At 44.1% G+C, this 20563-nt stretch overlaps 1 protein-coding gene and 1 long non-coding RNA gene across 4 annotated transcripts in view; one reads left to right on the top strand and one right to left on the bottom strand.

Moving 5' to 3' along the window:
- The window catches only part of DLGAP1 (DLG associated protein 1), a 399684-nt gene extending 393710 nt beyond the window's left edge, over window positions 1-5974 (top strand). For all 3 annotated transcript variants that reach the window (XM_053949747.1, XM_053949760.1, XM_053949753.1), the window contains one exon: window positions 1973-5974. In XM_053949747.1, coding sequence (XP_053805722.1) covers window positions 1973-2182 — 210 coding nt within the window. In that variant the 3' untranslated portion in view covers window positions 2183-5974. The remainder of the gene's footprint in view (window positions 1-1972) is intronic.
- On the bottom strand, window positions 2992-9692 carry LOC128791845 (uncharacterized). The gene is made up of 2 exons (XR_008432182.1): window positions 9627-9692; window positions 2992-8847 (listed from the first exon to the last, which is right to left on the bottom strand). It is a non-coding gene; the product is annotated as an uncharacterized LOC128791845 (long non-coding RNA).
- Window positions 9693-20563: the final 10871 nt, after the last annotated feature.

Here is a 20563-nt window from a genome sequence, read left to right on the forward strand (position 1 = left end):
TAATGTCGCGCTCCTGTAGGTATGTAATTTTGGTGGCTGAATTTCCGCTATTTCCGTCTGATAGCAATGAACACAGCCAACAGGTAGGGTCACCAGAAGGAGGGGGAGCACAATTTGCAGGTACAGTGGCTCAGACAGGAGTCCTGGCTACCTCAAATTCTGGTCAGCTGGCTGCCAATGACCAAAGTGGTGTTTTCTTTTGGACAAATAACCTTAATAATATCAAACCCCGTTAATCTTGCAGCAGGAAGCTTGTACAGGCAGTGCTGGTAGCACTATTCCTCCTCCTCCTCCTCCTCCTCCAATCAAGACTAAATATTCATTCCTGAACTTAGGAGTGCCATGTTCACACCATTTGTGCACACCTAATGTGTTTTGTAGGGGAATGAATGGGAATGTGTTTTCCTAGCCCAAGGTACTGAAGGCAAGTCATTTTCTTATCTTCTTTTTTTTTTTCCAGTATCTATCAGAAAAGGAAGTTAAAACTGCCAAACATGCATGCACAGAAATGCTGGTATATGGTCTTTCATTAGCTTTTACAGTAAAGTGGGTAGGCTGAGTGTTTGCAATTGCAGCAGTAAGAAATGAGAGCTTTCCTCAAAAAAAAATGTGCCTTTTCTTTGCTTCTGAAAAACATTTCAAAGACTTTCCAACAAAAAGACTATAACAGTTTAAAGGAAGTTAAGTAGTGCTGAAGAAAGGGACCTACAGTAGGAAGGTAAAGATTTTAAAGAATTACACTGTATTCCTGTTTCAAGAGTATTTGTCTATGATTTTAGATGAAACAGATCATCTCCTTTCTTAAAAAGGATTAAACAAAAAAAGGAAGAAAAAACTTTCTGTGGAATTGATATTTGCCTTTGGCCTTTGCCACTGGGCCCTTTTTAAGCAGCATAGATTAATCCTTGGATGGAGAGAAAAAGCAAAGTATGAATAAGTGTAACTAAGCACCTTTATATTTTGAGCCATGGAAGCTCTTGTGAGCAGCATGAGAGAAAACGAAAGGGCAGAATGGGACCTTTGTAGTGTGATAAAATCCCTTCGCTCAGAGACCGTGTTCACAGTTGGAAGGGGATGTAACTTAAAAGACAATCTAATTAACTTGACAAAGTCTTTGTGGACGCCTGAAATTCAGTTCTGAATACACTTTTCTTTTGCAGGAGAGATCCCTCTCTGAGGGGGTTTTTTTGGTTGGTTTTTGGGGTTTTTTTGTTTTGTTTTTTTTTTTTTTGTATGTGTATGTACATGCACCCGGATATACATAAAAGCCCTCCTTGTTTGCCATATATCTGGAGCTAGCTGCCACCATGATGATTAACGCATTTTCTTTTAATGGTTTTTAAGTTTTTCCTACCAGATTTTCTATTTCTAGCTGAATGTGGCTTCATGCCTATTTAGCACAAGGCCAGAGCGTATGAGCTTGCACAGCAAGACCCAGAGCATGGGATTTTTGAGCAGTCACTAAACTGCTACGAAATAGATACATAAATATGTGGTGTTTTTTTTAAAAACTACTTATAGTGATGCACCAGCTGCAGACAGCTAGCTCCCATCTGCATTTGGGAGCGCCAAAGCCATGGCACCTCCGTGTTGCAGGAGCAACCTAGAGCCCAGGAGCTGGGGCTCTCCAGAGTTCCTCTGCTGAGAGCAGCGTTCCCTCCCGGCTGCACCGGTGGCGGGAGGTCTGTCTCTTTCCTAGCCCCTGGCACTAAGCAGGTAGCGGTGGGGGCCCCAGCCCCAGCAGCACTGTCCCCGAGGAGAAGTAGCACGGCGGCCGGCCCTCCCCTCCCCTTTGCCCTTGCCCCATGTTTATGAACCCTTGAGCACAAAAGCCAGTTGACTGAAGACAGAAAGGCAGATAAGAGCTAACAAACCTTAGGTAAAATGTGTGTTCTAACTACTGATATATCCTAGTTTTTCCCGCCTTTCCCTGAGAAGCTGTATAATGCCATTAACCTTCTGCTTTGATCAGGAGAGAAGGGTCCCTCCTCCAGTGCCAAAGAAGCCATCGAAAGGTCAGGTGCCACTCATACGAGAACGCTCTCTGGAAAGCTCGCAGCGTCAAGAGGCCCGGAAACGGCTGATGGCTGCCAAGCGCGCTGCGTCGGTTCGCCAGAACTCAGCTACCGAGAGCGCCGAAAGCATTGAGATATACATCCCCGAAGCCCAGACCAGGCTATGAAGGGATCCAACCGGGAGGACTCTCTCTGGCAAGACAAGCCTCATGTATAATCTGCCCCTGTAGGCTCCTGCTCAAGGTCACCACAAAGTATTTGTACCTCCTCCTCTCTCTCTCGCTCTCTCTCCCTCCTCTCCCTCTCCCCTCTCTCTGTACGCAGCTGCCCCGATGCTCCCAGTGAACTCCACTGCCGTGGCGTAGTTGTCGGTCCGCCGAGAGATGTCCTCTAAATCACCCTTGCTTTCTGAAGGTTCGCCCATGTCATCACGATGCTTTATCACATGTACTGATGCTGCCACTTTGCCTCATGTAAACGAGCACGATCCTTTTTTCTTTTCTGTTTGGAACCAATAAACGCAGCACTCAGACTTCCACACGCCCGCGCACCTGTACAGTAGATGCTCCATTTAACTTACTCATGGTCTTTAGTTGATCTAAAGCTAGTCTGTTACCCAGTGTACAGCAATATCAAACTGTAGGGGACTTTGGTATTTTCAGTCATGCAGGGTGATCCTTTCGGACTCTGCCGTCTTCCTCACGAAAGATGAAAGGAGCTATGACTTGGATTCCCTTCTTTTTATTACTATTTTTTTTTTTAAAGCAGATGGCGCACTTTATTCTAAACCTCCAAATCACATCTTCACCTGAATTAAGGAGTCACACAAGGGGAGGGAGCTGGGGTGGGAGCGGGGAAGCAGGGGATGAAAAGAAACCCCACAGCTCTGGCAGGTGAAAAGGTGGAAGTATATCCCACAGGTGAGATGGCGAGGGATATAAAAGATCCTGTGGAAAGATACCTGCACACTCACAGCTGCACAAACTGCCTCATTTTTATTTCATCAATCACTACTTAAACATTTCAATCAGCAGAAGATTGTAAATTCGATCTTCCAGGGAAATAATCTATTTTGAAAGGCAATAAAAGAGTAAAAAGGAAGGAGATAAGAAGCAATGACAGTTGAAGAGATAATATAAAAGAAGGATTTTCTTGTCCAAGTATTAAGAATTTTTAAAATTGTACTGTATTGTCAATTCCTCTTGTATTGTATTGTATGGATTATATTGGTTAAAAAAAAAAGAAAAAAAAAGAAAAAAAAGCTTGGTTTTGTTGATGTCTTAATCTCGGTGGGACCATCCAATCTCATACGTCCACGCAGCCACACACAGACACCTGTAGGTGAATTACTGTACATGGAGCCTCTGATGCTTTTCCAGGCCAGGCTTGCTTTGCTCTATCCACAGCTGGTTGTATGCTACAGTTCAGACTGCTTATCACCAAACCGTCCGTATTTAGGAGTAAATTTCTAACTCAGCCTCCTCTTAATAGCATAACGTACTCACTTGAACAAGAACAATAGACTATTTTTCACAAGTTATGGGATCAATATGAACTTAATATTTTTCACGACAAGCCTTCCTACCCTGGCTTCTGCCATTGTTTTGCAATCACGAAAAATATGCATCCTAAGTAGCTCATTAATAGTGGGTGGAAATGGCAGATAATAGGGTTGGAGAGGAGCCTGAGAGGTCAGCTCCTGTATGTCTGTCCCCTCCAGCCACCTCTGGCTGGGACAGGGGCTTGTCCTCCAGCTCCTCTGATGACGAATGATGCCGACCACGCTGCTACTGGAATCTCTTGTGCCAACATTAGGAAAGCTATGTCAGGCATGTTGCTGAAAGCGAGTTGTGTGCGTGCGTGTGAGCGTGTGTGAGTGCACACACGTGTGCCTAACTGGCATGTGCTGCTGCCAGCAGAATTAGCGTGGGCTGCTTTGGGTGACAGGACTGAGCAGAGGAGCGCTGAGCAGAGGAGCGCTGTGCAGCCCTCAGTGCGTGTGCAGTCCTGCAGCGATCTTTTCCAGACTCCTCTGCTGCTCCCTACGTGCTCTTCACCCTGTCTGCCAGGGCAGGGGTACGCGGGAGAGGAAGGCAGGCTGCTTTCTGCTCCCAGTGAGCACAGGCACAGTGACAGCCCCACCATGGAGGGGCACAGGTGGCAGCCCTTGCTGCACGCCAGTGCGGGCTGGCTGTGCCCATGACAGCTCAACCTGTATGGACAGTCCAACCAGTGAAAAGCCCCACTGCACATGTGGCGTAATTCTGCAGCTTGCACTTAAAAAGCATTGAAAATCATCATCGAAAAGTTAAGCTCTTGCTAAAAGTATTCATCGAGACCATGCCAGACAGCTTCTTTTCCTATGACATCATAGCCAGGTGCTAATTTAATTTTATTCGAGAAAATAGGAGAGGTAATAGGTTCTGGCACCAAGTATTTTCATGAGAGCATACTAAAACCACTAGAGAATTTGCTACCTCTCAAAGCCATCGATATCTGAGCTATGTCTTTATAAACAGGGCACAAATATTTACTGCTGTGGTTTACAAGATAAGGGCTAATAATTTAATATATAAAGACTTTTAACTAGAGTAATCAGAAATCCAGTGTAACTCTAGAGTGCTTGATGTTACAGGAGCTTCAAAAGGTTTGACCCTCTAAGCGTTTGAATACCAGTGTATTTGCTAGTTTTGAAACACTGCGTTTAACTTTTAGCAGCAACAAAACATCACCGTGTTTGCAGTATGTAATAGTGCCAACTGCCACTTTTGAGCATATATAGTCATAGGAAGTATTAATTATTTGGAACTCATTTGTACTGAATTATTTAAAGCAGTACCTAGGTGAGAGTCCACATTCACAACTGTGTTGCAGACTTACTTAGTTTTGTGAACGTTTTATGAATGATGAGTTAAGACTTTGGTTGACAAGTGGCTACAGAAATTTATATGCAGCAAGTTCCCCCCTAAAAAAGCAGAAAAGTGAAGACTATCTAGTCTTGTACATTACAAATTATTGTATTTGTATATCATAGAATATTTTTTGTATCTATTTTAAATGAATTTATTCTTAGATGAATGCTTGTTAGTTCGTTTGGCACTGGAGAGGTTATTATAATGTTTGCCTAGTTTTTTAGCAAAATATTAAAAATACAGCCAATACCAGAAAATACAAAATAAAATAATTCTGCCCGTAGAATGCCACTAGTTAACCACTTGACTCATTTACAAACACTAATGCTAGTATATTTGCTCCATCATCTGTTTTAGTATAATTTGTAACTATCTGTTTTTAGTCTAAACTGCCCAGTGTATTTTAAAAATGCCTATATTCTGTTTCACTTTGGGACTAAACTGTTGCTTTTTTTTTTTTTCTTGGGGGAAATTTTAGAAAAGGTTGGTTTTGTCTCCTGCTTCAAAAGTTTAAAAAAAAAGAGGTATTTATTATATTTTTTGCAGATGTTTCCATAAAATTCTCATAATCTTTTTGTAAAGAAAGATGAAGAAATGGATTAAAGATTTTTAATATTTGAAAAGGTAAATAGAAATAATTTATTTGTAATATATTTCATTTTATTTATTGGTGTTCCCTTAATGCTTTGATGTGCACTATCACTTTAATTTAAACTGCATCTTTGTGAATTTATTGGGGGTTTTGGTTTTTTTGATTTTTGTTGTTCTTTTTAAGGAAAACAGTCAAATGCATATTTTAAGTAGAATGTAAATCACTGGCCTACCTGCATTCCCAAATGTGATTTTAAAAATGTTTTTGATTTGAAACAAAAGACACAAGTTTGAAAGCCTTTAGACAGAAAAGAGTGTTTTTATGGCTTAATGATTTGGGTTTCCATAGCATTATGTATCTGGTTTGTGTGTGGACAGGAAAATGTAAATAGATGAATGTTTCCCATACTGTAAAAAAGGCAAATTAATAAAATAATTAATGCACTGCTTGTAAGAGCTGTGGGTTTTCAATGCAAATTCATTCTTCCAGAACTGCCAAGGCATTTCATTTGATGTGGTCAAGGATAAAAGCACGACAACCAGAATATTTCTCTTAAGCTCTCATTGCTTAAGACTAGCCCTGCAAAGTCTCATCCAAAGCATCCTGCTGAGCACCCTGGAAATGTTCATCTGCACAGAGTTGCTCCCAGGCATAAAAGTTGCCATGATCAAGGCCTTGAGCCTTAGCAAAATCTTCAAAGACGCTTCTGCAGAGAACCCAGCCAAACCCCACTGAAGATGCCAGGAGTTACACTGGGGACTTCAAAAGAAGTGTCAAGAAGACCCCAGCCTGTTTGGTTTTCCCCTCGCTGGTTCTCTTTCATTTTCTGCTTGTGTCCCGTGATGTCTGAATTTTTGGGGGCAAAAGAGATCCCTGGCAGGCATAGCTAACTTTCCCTTCACTGGAATCCTGCTTCCAGAGGGGGTTTTTCCCACTGTGCGAAATAAAGACAGTCACTAAATCCCACAGAAACATGTCCTGGATGATGTTCATGGTTATACCAGTATTTAAACAGGTCCTGATTCAATCTGTAGTACCTAGTAGTTACATTATTAATGTGCCAGTGCTGCACTGTGTACTGTCTGGCCATGCTTAGGCCCTCAGCACAGAAAGACTAGAAAGATTTGTGCTGCAGATCCATGGGCAGGGAAAATTCTGCTTAACACCAAGATGAAGGTAATTTTCTTCACATGCTGGCATTTATGTGCTCATTAGTCACTGATAAATGGATTCACCAGGGATGGGGGGAAAAATGCTTTATTACTTAAAAAACTTTCTGAGGTGTCTGGTACCTTTTTGCAATGAGAACAGCTCAAAGGGAGTACAATAGCAGGTATGTTTCACTGTTCTCCAGAAGAGTAAGGAAGTCCAAGGCTCAACCCCACCTTTCATGCAGGTAAACTTTCTCCATATTTATACTCAATGTTTCCTTCCAGATGAAATCAGGAGCCTTCCCCAGAAGTATATCTTGTTGTCAGTTTGTTTGCCAATGTCTGTTCTCTCCTGCAAGACATTGTTTTTGCATCACGCAATAGGCAAATAATTCACTTCAGCCGTCAGTTTGGAGCATGCTCGCCTATCAAATCTGATGACTTTGAGCTGACATTTTTGATAGCAATTAATGATAAAAATATTGGCTGCTCTGCTGCTACTGGTATTTGTTGTTGAGGTCATAGGTTTATACATGATTTGGAGTGCAGAGAACAAGTGACTTTCTCTTTTCCCACCATGCATCACATAACAGGGTCGAGTCAGGCCACAGCCATGGTCGAGTCAGGCCACAGCCATGGTCCTGCACTGAACAAACCTGAAAGCAGCACTCACAGCTGAAAGATACTCATCTTCTCTCCCTTTAGTCTGATGCTATGCCAGTGACCTATAAAACATTGCTCTGCTGTCACAGTAAGCTCATTCACAACATAGTCCCTTCCCTGTGCTTTTGCATGCGGGGAGGGTTTTACAGCCCCTCTTCTGCACGGCTGCTCGGCCACCGTTGTGGCAGGAGAAGGTAGCTGCTCTCACTTGATTCATCAGGATGCATTTGGATGCCAGCTGCAAAACATGACGTGACTGGCCCTTCCAGCCGGCAGTCAGGCTTTCCCACGCTTGGGTCCCATCGGCGGACAGCACCCTTCTCGGTAGTGCGTGAGATTACAGCGGGTCCTCTATTGCTCCGTGAGTCACATGCCCCATTCGCAGGGAGACAAAGAGGCGAGCGAAGGAACAGGGCTTCCTGGTAATTGTGTTTTTCATGGTTCTCTTCACTGATCCAGTAACAACATAATCATTGAAATTAGAGACAGAAAAGCTCTGCTGGGGCATTGTGTTAACACTCTGCCAGTTCCAGATTGCGATCTACCGAGCTGTGGCAGGTAAGTCATCACCTCTCCAGCTCTGCTCCACCCAGAAGGAAAGAAAAACACACACAAAAGAAGGAAAAAAACAAAAAAAAAAAAAAAAGAAAAACCAAAAAAAAGAGCTATATTAAAAAACAAGCTGAGTTGTGACACTGCCGCCACCTATTATGGGCTACTCCTGGTGCAGAGGCCTTCATTGTATTGACTCTTCACTTAACTATCTCTGTGACAGGGTCCCAAACTTTTCCTCATTTTCAGCCAAGCAGAATGGAAACAAATTATGGATTTTGCCACCTCTGTTCAAAGAAGGGGAAGTACTGAGGTGTTGCAGAGCCTCTGGAGAAAGCAACCACTGCACAGCCCCTGAGCTACACCGACAGCAACACTCATATTTCAAAGCTGTCAAAGGTTTTGGAAGAGGGATGGGCCTTGCCCTGAGTTAAAGAAAAGCAGTAGGACAGAGTGTGACGGATGTTTTATGGGTATCAAATATCTCACCAAGGTAAGATAAGTCACTGTGTAAACAACCACGTGCTGAGGCAAACACCTTAGTTTGGAGATGGTAACTAGGGAGCTGAGATGTTGAATAGCAAAGGGTAATCCATTCCAATGTAACTAGACTATTTCCCCGGTGGAAATGTCCAACCTGTCACTTATCCCTGGCTTCAAACTAGAGAATTATCAAAGTCATGTCCTTAAAATACTGTATCTTACTTTTTCCTGTTGAACTGACTATGGGTGCTCAAAGTTTCAATCTGGAATGGCTTTGTGAGTGTGCATTCAGGACTGTGATCATCCCTGATTTCTTTTTTGTAGCTCTGAGAAGTTGCTGCATTGCACAAGTTGGGCTCTATTATTTATCTTATAGCATGTTCTTTTGTATTTTTATTTTTTTTTCTAATAAGTGGATGTAATAATAACTTGCTTTGCTCCAGTCCTTTTGTCAGTCTTCCAAAGAAAACTCCTATCACCTGAAAAACAAAAAAATACTGAAACTTCTTCATTTTGTAGACTGTTCTGGTAAATCTTGGCTAAGCTAGGCCTAAGGGGAAGGAAATTGAGATAACTGATACACTTAAGCATATGTCATTCTTCATCTCTCCAGTCAATAATTGACAACAAAAGGGGAAAAAATCATATGGGCCAGACAGCTCACAGGTGACGCACTAAAACGGAGATGGCATTTTGCTATGCTGTGGGACAATCACACCAGTAGCAACAGCTGAAGGGAAAAATCCCTTCCCACTTCGGTGCAACGTTTCCGTAAATAGTTTTTAAATATGTGACATCCCTTCCCAGTGCATCAGTGCCACCAAGACCACAATTTTACAATTTCCACAAACCTCAGAGGCAGCATCAGCCGGAGGGCAGTATCATGGTGCCAGCTGAGGGCAGGGAGATACAAGCCCCTGGGCAACAGCAGGCTTTGCACAGGGCAGGGCATTGCTATTGGAGCAGTGGCAACTCTAGGGGAATGTGGTGTGCATTAAACACAACCCAAAAGTAATCCAGTAAATTTCATGGAAGCTGCTGCTTCCATGAAGTAAGCTGTCATAGTGGGAAAGAAGAGTTTGAAAGGGTGACTGCTCTTTTCATCTCACTATCTACTGGTTTAATCCAGCATAAGAACCAGGTTTGGACTTTTAGTGGAGTTACACAATTGCATTTGCAGTGTTGGGAGAGAAACCAGACTTCATCCCAGACTAATTGCCAGCTATAAAATTTAGTGGAGGCATACATAAAGACAAACCTGTAGCAACTTCAATGGAAACATGTCCATGTGTCAGTCTTCAAGTGAATCCAGAAATGCTTTGCCTAAAACACATGAACTTTAAGTCATGATCCTCTGCAAGAGGATCCTCTGATCTTGCTCATTATCCTGATTCACCACATAGTAAGTATTGCTGTTATTTAAAATATGTAAAAAAACTGTGATTTACGTCAAAGAGGCTGTATGACTACACATAAGACAAAAACATCTCTGACAAATAGATGGCGTGTATCAATCTGAAAAATTCCACAAAGTACTCTTTTGTCTTACTAACCTAATGCTCCAACTGACAGAGGTTTCCTTTTGTTTACATCTTTCCTGGCAATAGCATCATGACAACTGCAGCCTGTCTGCAAGAACGTACATGGACCTGGGAACCCAGCCATACACTGGCAAACTGCAGTGTATTCCACGTGTTTCTCAACCTTTGCTTAACAACCTTGTGCTTGTAAAAAAAGCTACTTGTGTGCAGTATTGCATTAATTGTGATGATTCATATCCATCAGCTTCTGCCAAGCAATGCTGGGATTTCAGGTAGGATACAGCCCACCTCCTGTATTTTCTCTGAGATAAAAATTTCCTTTAGTGGAAGGTGGGAAATAAAGCCAAGAAACCAAGCCAAAAGAAAGAAAACCTGCTGAAGCATGCAGAGTTTGTCATTAAAGTATAATCCAAGCAGATTTTGTTTGTCAACAGCTGCATAGGCAAAAATAACAATTCTGAAATGACTTCTAACTGGAACTGTTTTCATATCAAGTAGCACGTGTGAGCTTAATGCTAACGGTTCAAGGCCTTCCCAAGTGTCAAGTGGTGTGATTGCTGGTGCTGTCACAGCATCCCTGCCACATGCAGGGATGCCACTGCCAGGGGCTTGTCAGCTGCAGTGCTGGTGCACAGGAGTCCTCCCCTGTGGCACATCCCTTGCTCACACCTATGAGGGTATTGTGCTCAGGGAGCCATGTGTTTTCTGCTTTACCTCACACTGACACCAAGGCAGAAATCCCACCAGAGCAGGTTGAATGGATCTCCTTAAACACCAAAATTACACTCAAACACCAATAATTACATACACTTGCCTGGGATGGATGTTTATCTTTGAACTCACACAGCTTTTGTTAAATTATCTTTACACCTCAGCTCTCTCTCTGTTTTTCAATAGACAGCGTGAAACTGCTCTCGCAGAGCTCTCAGGAGCCAGTGTGTTACATTTGCTCTGTACTTTCAGCATTGTAAATGGGAGCAGAAGTTGGATCTGGATTTTTCTTCCCCTCTTAAAAGGTCAGGGAAACATGAAACCGCAAAAGGCTAATTCTTCTCTGTGTCACATTGCTGTGAGCCCACAGGGCAACATAGCAGTGGTATTTTTAATGCTTTTTTTCCCCCCCTGACTTTTCAATCCACAGTCCTTGGCACAACTGGTGACAGCTCACACAGTAACACACTCTTGCATCATTCCTTCTAAGTTGCTTCTGATGAATATTGGGAGTGTCAGAAAGGGTCCTGGCCACTGCAGTGCACATGGCAGGGGGAAGATATCACAGGGCTTGGCCTCCTCACAGGTTTTCTGGTTCTGGTGCTGCATGCTCACAATCCACAGTATTCGGCACACACACGCTTGGTTATCATTAAACTGTAAATATTGCAAGAAGGTATTCAGCATGATTTAATATTCCTATTAGTGCCTCTAAAGGCCCAGCCAGAGAAGCTGCACTGTGCTGGGCTGAACACTGTGTAAATATTGATGGTTTCTGTCTTGCAGTGTTTACAATCCAAGAAGGAGCCCTGCACCAGAGCTCTGCTACAGTTTTGTTATTTGTCTTCGGAAATTATTTGTCTGATTTAAAGCATCATAAATGAGCATGTCCTTTCTTCTGCCACTACTACTAAAGCAATTACTTTACAAAGAGCTGTGAAGGCAAAGTTCTCGACCTAAATATTTTATCATCCTGATCAAGTATTAGTTTTTTGATATAAACCCAGAATCCAATACCTTTTCTGCAGCTGTAATATGCTACAATAAAATGTGATCTCACAGTTCCCAAATCCTTGCCAGGTAACAGTGATTCAGCATAAGCACAGCAAAGCAATCCTTTGCTCCCCTGAACAGGAACATGCTCTCAGGTAAACTCACTTTAAGGCTTGATAATGGAAAAGGCTGCTCCCAAAGCCACTACACTGACAAGATACAGATATGTGGCAGTGGTTGTGGAGAAACCCACATCAGGAATCAGGTAAGCTAACATCACACATGTATACAGCAGGAACAGACGCTACAGGAATGGCTTTTGGCCCAAGGCCAACTGCCTTGCTGAGGGTGCTGGTGTTTGGAAAGGAAATGACAAGTTTCTACAGCTGCAGGAGTCAGCACTGACACACAGCTTCCTGAACCCTCCCTCCATCTGAGGATAAAGCCTCTGCAAGGGAGTTGGGAGCTGTGCTATGCCTCAGAATACGGCTGGGCGCCGCTGCCATCCATCATGCAAGCATAACTCCTTCAGAGTTTGAAGGCAAAGTTGCAAAAGACTTGTTATTCCTCAGGTGTTCTGAAGATTTATATAACGTCACTACCTGGGCAGTGGGAAATGTTTACCTGTGTTCTGTGTGAGCTGAGCTCAGGGAGCAGTAACGTGATTTCAACACTTGACTGCACAGAAATGCTTTCTGGCTCCTCATACCTCCGCATCTGATCTCCAGGACACCTCACCACTGTTAAAAAGAAAACATCACCAAAGCACCACCCAGCTCCAAACCATCTGAGGTGTGGGCCCAGAAGCAGCTCTAGCATTCTCCTTTTCCCCTGCTATTGCAGCCTGCAATTTCATAAATGATATTTGTTCTTCTCACAAGCCTTACCTCATTTGGGGTCAGGGGGAGGCTCAGAGTCAGGGATTTCACCTGAGGCAGGTTATACCTGCAAACAAAAGAGTGGATGTGGAAGGACAACCTCACGCCGCCACCACCATCACCGCAGTGTTCATCAGAGCCCTTCAACAAGAGCTAAAAGCGCTTGGCTCTCCCTGTTCCCCGCACGGGGAAGCTCGTACCTCGTCATTGCTGCCCCGCCGCCACGCACCCAGCGCCTCAGGGCCGCCACCAGCGCTTCCGTCTGCGCTGCGCAAACACCGCTGTGCCCTTTCTCCGCACGGATAATAATAGTGCCACCCTCCTTTCCCGCTCCTGGGAGCCATGCCGTGGGCACCCAGCGGCAACTACAGACGGTGGCCCAAGGTCTGGTTAATGTTTCAGAGCTTTGAACCCACCACAGGTTGCACTTTGAGCCGTACACGGCACGTTATTGGCGGTCCTGGCGTTTAAAGGTTTTTTCCAACAATCCGTTGGGTGCCTGGTCCTTTTTTTAAGAGGAGTCTGACACCAGAAATCTCATGTCCATGTCTCACCTGATCTCCACCCGCACTGGTGAAAAAACAATGAGCATTCTGTCATCACATAACTCTGATTTCCACAGACTTTGGGGGTCTTTGCATGTGAGAAGAGGCTGCGGCATCGCTGAGTGCCCTGTTAACAGCCAACAGGGCAAAGTTCTTGTTTCCTTTGTAGTGAAAAAGTTCAGGGCCGGATTTTGATTATCACAAGGAGTAGTAAAGTACATAGAGCAGAGATCACGCATTGGGTAAGAATTATCACCGAGGTGAAAAATCCAAACAGAAACAGCAAAACAAACTCCTGCCCAGCTGATGCAGCACTGCCCCACATTCTGGTGTGTGCAGCCCCTGTACCTGTGCAGTATATGCAGCTGATGGAAAAGGCTGGGCAGTGCTCTGGATGCAGCACAGCCTTCCCTGGCACAGCACACCACCACAGCATGGCTGCCAGGAGAGCCCTACCAGGGCAGCTGGACAGTGGTGGGCTCAGCCTGCCTTTTGATATCTTTCTTCAACATGCAAATTGAAATAGATTGGGTGAAATACCAAAGTCCAGTGTCATGCCATTTAGCTTACATACCAAAATTAAAAAAAAAAAAAAAAAGTAAGAACAGAGAAGGTATCAAAGGACCTCTTTTTTTATTTTTTCTCAGGATCTGTTACCTTGAGCCATGGTTAGGATGTCACGCACTCGTGTTTTGAATGTGGTGTTGCTGATGGATGTACTCCCACCCTACACCCAACCTGTGTCTTTACAAGGGTTTTGACTATTCTTTTGCAAGTCTGGGAAAGAGGAAAATTCACACTTTACACAGAATTAAAGTCCTGCCTGACAGCTCCCATCTGCTGGCCATGCCCTTGTTGTGTTGCTGTTGTCCTGCCTTGGTTGGGATCTGGTGCAGGCTTGGCTTCCCTCAAGGTTACCAAATAAATTGTTTTGCAGATTGACCCATCCCAGACAAACATCCCCAGCCGGCAAAAAATCGTGGGGATTTAGAGGCGAAACATGAACACAGCACTCACAGTGGTGGCTCGGAGAAGAATGCAGACGAAGGACCGAGCTTACAGACACTGCCTGTAAATGCCACCAGCACACGCAGGGGGAGATCTGAAAAAAGCTCGCCGCTCCAGACTTGCACAACTGGACGGTGAGCAGAGAGGGGTAGGAGCCGTGGGAACTGGCAGCAAGGGTGACACATTAGAGCGTGAGGACTGCCAAACTATTCAGCTGCAATCCAGAGACTGACAGTTGAGGCAAGAGCCATCTTCCCCCCCTCCCTGGAAAACATTCCCTCTCCTAGAGATTTGCATAACCCCATGTACATTTCCTGCAGTCCTTGGGCAATGAATGGAGTTGTGGTTCAACAATTTACAGGATCAAAGGCAGATTATGATCCTATCGCTAGAATAGTTAAGTTTTTACATGTGGGCTTTTTAGATATCATTTCTCAAAGATCAATCTCCAGTGTATTCCAGGGAAGTAAATTTAGGCAAACCACAGAGCTGGGGAGCAGGCAGGACTTTTTTTTTTTTTTCTTATGTATAATCAAAAGCTTTTATTAAGGTTTTGTAAAAGCCCATAGCTCTCATTCTGTACCCAACCAGTGCAGACTGGACACAGTTTGAGATCCCCAATGTGGATCTCCTGGGCTGCGTTACAGCAGGGGATTTCCTAGGGCAGGAAGCCCGTACTGCAGGGAGGGAGGCTCAGCCAGCTCTTACTCCAATGGCAGACAGGGCTGAGGGTTTTACAAGCGCCTTGCGTGCGATTTCCCTGCTCCCTGTCCAGGCCCCTGGCAGCTGGAGAGGAAGCAGCATGTAATGAGCCCCAGGTGGAGGCAGCAGCTTAAGCTCTGCAATGGCAGCTCCCCACACCCTAAAACAAGGGAGCCACTGGCACCGGGAAGGCATCTGGAGCAGATCACTTCAGCCCAGGCTGGATAGCAAATGCAGATGAGGGCTGGGGTAAGGCAAGGACTAAAGACAAATCTTCAAGGAAGTAGAGGATCTGAAGTCAAACTCCCCCTGAGCTCAACAAGCCTCACAGAGCACCTGGGTCATGCCACCAATGAGTCACTTCTGCCAGATGGGGAGAGTCTGGCCAACGCAGGCATCAGCTGGTCCATGCAGCCCTCCTTGCTCTTCTGACCCCATGGAAGGAAACCTGGGCTTCTGCATCACTGCATTTCAAAAGGAAAGGAAATTAAATTTTTCACAGCGGAAATACCTGTTGCTTATCAGTGTAAATATGAGAGAAATTGACACAGCCCCCCCACACCTCCTTTCATGCCTCCTGCTTATTTAAACTCACACTGCCACATCAGAGGAAGCTCAGAGAGTGTTGCTGGCTGTTGGCACAATACCCAGCTGGGCTTCACACGCTGCCCTCCCCAAGACCACCAGCACCCCATGATCACAATGCAGGTGAAGGAGTAAGGTGTTGCAGGACCGAGTGCGAACTCTCCCATGGGGAGACCTGTATGTCTGCATTCCCACCACCTCCTCCTAGGGTTCAAAGAGATGATAAAGGATGTCACTCACCCTTCAGAGGGTGACTGGGACATTCCTCTCTGCCCCAGGTGTCATGGACACAGTAGCAGCGGTCAAGGTAGGTTTGGTAGGGGAAGGGAGGTGGAAGGACTGACTGTTTTACAACAGACAGTATAAACAGACAGTATTTGCAGATGCAAATCTATACACTAAACCGAGATAGTTAAAGGAGGTTTTTTTCCACATATCACCAGTTAAGGAAGAAAAACTTTTGAGGAGGCCTTTGGAGAAAGCTGGCAGCACATCACTGGAAATACCTTAGCTGTATGCAAGCCAGTTGAATTTAACATGAAGAATGAGTTACAGAAGCAACTGCCTAAGCAGTGTTTAATACAATAACCTGAACTGACCTTTTCATTCAGGTTGGCAGAGGAATGTCTGCTTCACACCTCACCAGGAGAAGGTTCATGGCAGCAGAGCCAGGACTCTGAAAGCACACTGAAACCAGCAACACCACTGACTCAAAACTAAAAATAATCCCTCCATTTTTTAAAATGCCCAATGGATTTTATCATTAATTGCTTTTTTCCTTACCTTACCCCTGTCACAACACAGAAAGAAGAAGTTAGAAAATAGCTGAGCTATATACACAGGGAAAATGTGCTTTCTCTCATGAACAGAAGTTGATCTGTTTGCATAAGAGCAAGATTTGCTGTTGTGGTTAGTGTAGTGGAGTAGAAGAGATCAGATGCCTTTCAAAACAGCACAAAACTAGTCAAAATATCTCTAACCTAGTTAAATGGACTATGCATGATATTGTGTAAGCACTCTCAAGTCAAACAGAGAAAGAAATGATAGAGGGAGAGTTCAAACAAGGAATGAGACTAGAAATGCAAAAGAAAACAAAATAAAACATTGGACACAAGGTCAAGCAATCAGAACATTGCAGGCTAGAAAAGGAAGTGAAATTACAGGCTCTGGCAAAACAGCTGAATGCTTACTCAGGAAAATTACAAAACTGTTGCGATTCTTACCATCACTTATGTGTTCTCTATCCAGAACAATTTCCAAGACAACCTATACAAACTATAAAAGCAAGCATGGGAACATCACATTCTTCTCACATTGGTCAAATGACTTTATTTTTTTATATAAATTCCAGGACCTATACATATATGGTATCCTTACTAGGATATATGTGGGATATAGATATATACACACACACACGAAATTGCTTCTTGGTAAAATCTATAAGCTGATGGCAAATTATGATCAAGACTATCTTTTCCATCAACAGCTTCTACGGGAAAAGCTTCTAAAGGTCAAAAGCCCCCAGCTAAGCACTAAAGTTTATTTGCCAATCAACAAAAAAAAAACCAATTTTGCTCCTGCAAAAGAGCTAAAATACCAGAGGAAAAGTTGAGATGGGGAAGAACACTTGGTTTATGCTGAAACTAGATAGGACACATCAGTTAAGGAAACCAAATTTAGGTTTAGCCTCCATTAGGTTTATCCCTAATGGAAGCCACTCAGGCCCTAACTGTTTGGTTTTGCAGAGGAAGCAGAAGCAAGTATGGAGTGTGTGACACATGATTTCCCACAGAGCTATCAGGCTGTAGGGACTTCAGAGCCAGGATCAAACATTCTCTGTACACTTACAGAATGCGATACTAGTAAAACTATAGGCCTCACAGTTGGGAATTATTTCTGTACTATTACATATAAAAATGAATATTCCCAAAAAGAGGGTGAGTCCTGCCAACTTGTGAAATGTCACTGATGGAGGAGCTCCAGGTCACTATTTCCCCAGCAGTGTGGCAACTCTACAGAGATGGAAGGACTCAGAGAAGCCAGGCAAACATAGATATATCTACTGCAAAACCCACAGCTCTGGGACTGACCCACTCTCATCGTAGTCAGGTCAATCCTCTTCATCGTCAGCTGAATGATGTGATGAAAGGCTCGTAACAAAAACCACGTGCAGGGTTTATATATGCCTAGACAAGGGTTCTTCACTCGGAGAGGGTCATGTTGTTACACACCTAGAGATAGGGCTTGCTGCCCAGGGCAGGCACTGCCTAGGCTGCAATTAGAGAAAGCAGCCACAGCCCTGGTCTGTGGTCCCAGGGAAGCTATCCAAAAATAAACAGGGTTAGATGGTTGTCAGCTGCACTCATTCAACTCACAATCTGCCACCTGTGCCCCCCTCCTCCCCCCAGTTAAGTCACTAATTCAAAGTACTCCTACCTCTGTGCCTTTTTACAGGTTTATTACACATTGTGTAAGCAGCTGAAAGATCAACACCTTGTTTGTCAGTAGAAACACATGGAATTTGGCAGAAACTCTGCTATGCAGTGGAACACAGATTAGCTGGGAGGCAGATGCGACTTATTCATGGCTGCATCAGCTTCAGGGACTGTGATTCATGTTGCACAATGAAGCAGCTCTGCAGAGCTACAAAGGGCTGCACAGTTGACCTGTTGGTGAAAGCCATCCTGTTCTGCAAATGTGTGTAGCAGGACTTGAGATTCCTGCCAGCTGTAGTCCCAGACCTGACACCTCAGCTTCAGAAAGAAAAAGGAGTTTGAAGGCAAATAAAGCCAGTTTCAAAGGGAAAGGTGAGCAAAATGGCTTTGAGCTGTCAGCAGGAGTGCATGCAAAATATAGATGGAAAAAGCAGCCTGAGTTTTTACTTTGTAGCATAGCTAGCACCAGTTTACATGATTTTCTGTGTGTGCAAAACTCCAGGCACTCATTGTCGTGACAAGGACTGGAATAGACACTGAACCACATACAGCACACATGGGTACAATTATCATGTCTGGAACAGCAACCACTCTAAGTGACATTTTGCTAGAGTGAGTGGCTAATCTAATCTCTTCTCCTTCAGTCTGAAGGCTGGAACTCATGGGAGAAGAGCCTGCTGAACCAGCGAAACAGGATAGAGATGTAACAACTCTGGCAGTTGGTGAACAGGAGACTTTAAACAAGTAATGTCCTGAAAAGTGAACATGAGCTGTATTTGTGCCAGTAATCCCTACTGGGAAAAAGCCAGGCGGGAAGTTGACAATTGCAAGATGCCAAGTAGAGAAAGAAAAAAAAAAAAAAAACCCCACCAAAACTAAATGAGTTTTAAAGAGAATATAAAGTACTCCAAGGGTTACCAAAAAACCCTGCATAAGTGATTGAAGAAAAATGGCAAATGAAAACAGACTTTGACAGGCAGGACACAGTTAACTGCAAGTGGCCTAAATACCATAGGTGTAAAAGTGACCCTGAACAGGGTCACGGTGCACCTGGACTCCCAGCTGCACTGCACCTTCTCTGGGCTGGGCTTCCCACTGCAGCCTTACCTCATCTCCAAAGGGAAAACTGGTTCCCCACCACACACCCTCTCTCCCTGACTGCTGCTTACTTTCTTCTGCTTCCCCTTTTCCAGTGAAGTTATCGCACGCCCCCGCTCTGTCCGGGCAGCAGGGTCCTGCTGTTATCCGAGCCAGCATCGCCCGGGAGGGCGCAGCCGTGCAAGTTAGCCCAGCTTCCAGCTCTGCTCGCCCCATTCCCTCCCCCATAGCACGAGGCCAGCTGCTGCAGCTCCAACGGTTTTACAGCCATGTACGCTGACCTCATGGCACAAGCTGGGAGACATGTGGGATACCACAAACCACCCCCCCACAACAGGCAGCGAGACACTACCCCCTCCCTGCACGCAGGCAGCGACGCCAGGGTCAAGATTCCCTCCCTATTGTAATTATTTTTGCTTTGCGCAGAGATTTATCACATGCAGCTGCCACAGCTTGTTTACAAGGCACAAAAGCCATGAAAACAAGGTTGACGAAGTCTGCGTGTGAGCTGTTTTCCCTGGCATGAATTTGTCATACCTCTTAGCTCGCTGACGCCCTGGCTGGCCACACAGTCTCCAATAACACACGGCACTGCCTTCCCTTCAGCTTCAGAGTAGCCAAAGTGTGTGTTTTCACTCAGAGGTTGGGTTTTGACAAAACTGCTTTGCATTTAGGTTTATCACTGCTGAAAGAACAGCAAAACCACCCATGTTGTCTCATTGCTTCTTTATATTATTTTTTTCTTTTCAATGGTAAAATAAGTTTCACAAATCACTTTTTGATTGCTCTACCAGGGATCTGTGGCCAGCACTGAAGCCTTTGGTTTGTTACTTGGACTCCTGCTCAGTTCAGGATCCTAGCTCCACCCAATGCCCTACATATACCTACCTTTGATAACTTCAGATAAAGTAACTTCAGGTTTATGCTCAGAAAACAGGTTTAGGTAAACCTCAATAGCCAGCACCAAAACTATCATGTATCTTGCTAGATTACAAGAGAGCAGAAACTCCCATACATTTTAGTGGGTACTCAATATATTGAGTAATTTTCTTCTTCTAAGTTAAGTAACACCTCAGGCTAGGGAAAAGCTTTTACATGGTGTGGTGTCAGGTGCTACTCAGCCACAGCCATCTGACTTACGACTACAGCCAAACTTCCAGGTGTAACCTTAACACAAATCATAATTTAAGAAGTATATAACTAGCCTCAATCAAAATTGGTCACCAGTGAAGTTCTCAGGGTAAGTCAGTCAGCAAAATGGAAATGCAGTGCTCATCACACGAGCAGGACCTTGGTGGTCATTAATACCACTTTGTGTGGCATAACAGTAAATGAAAACAGCAGAGAGACCACAGGCTTTTACTTTCAATGAAAACTGTTAATCTGAATGGCAACAGCTTTCTTCCTCATTCCATTTTCATTTTCAGTACTGCAGCTGCTATAGTGAAGTTACAGAACTGGTCAGCTCAACCAGTGAATTTTTTTTTTTTTATTTCTAAACTTGCTGACATTTTTTATTTTAAAGGGCAAAGTAATGAAGAGTAAAGATCTCTGAAAATGCCCTTTAATGATCTGAGTGCCCCACTTTTTCTTTATCCCACAGCACACCAACAAACTGCTTTGAAAAAAAAAAGGAAACAAAAGAGGAAAATGTCAAGCAATTCAAATAAACAATGCAAACATATTTGTGAGGCTGTTT

The sequence above is a fragment of the Vidua chalybeata genome, chromosome 1 (assembly GCF_026979565.1).
Source record: "Vidua chalybeata isolate OUT-0048 chromosome 1, bVidCha1 merged haplotype, whole genome shotgun sequence".
In the NCBI taxonomy this organism is placed as follows: Eukaryota; Metazoa; Chordata; class Aves; order Passeriformes; family Viduidae; genus Vidua; species Vidua chalybeata.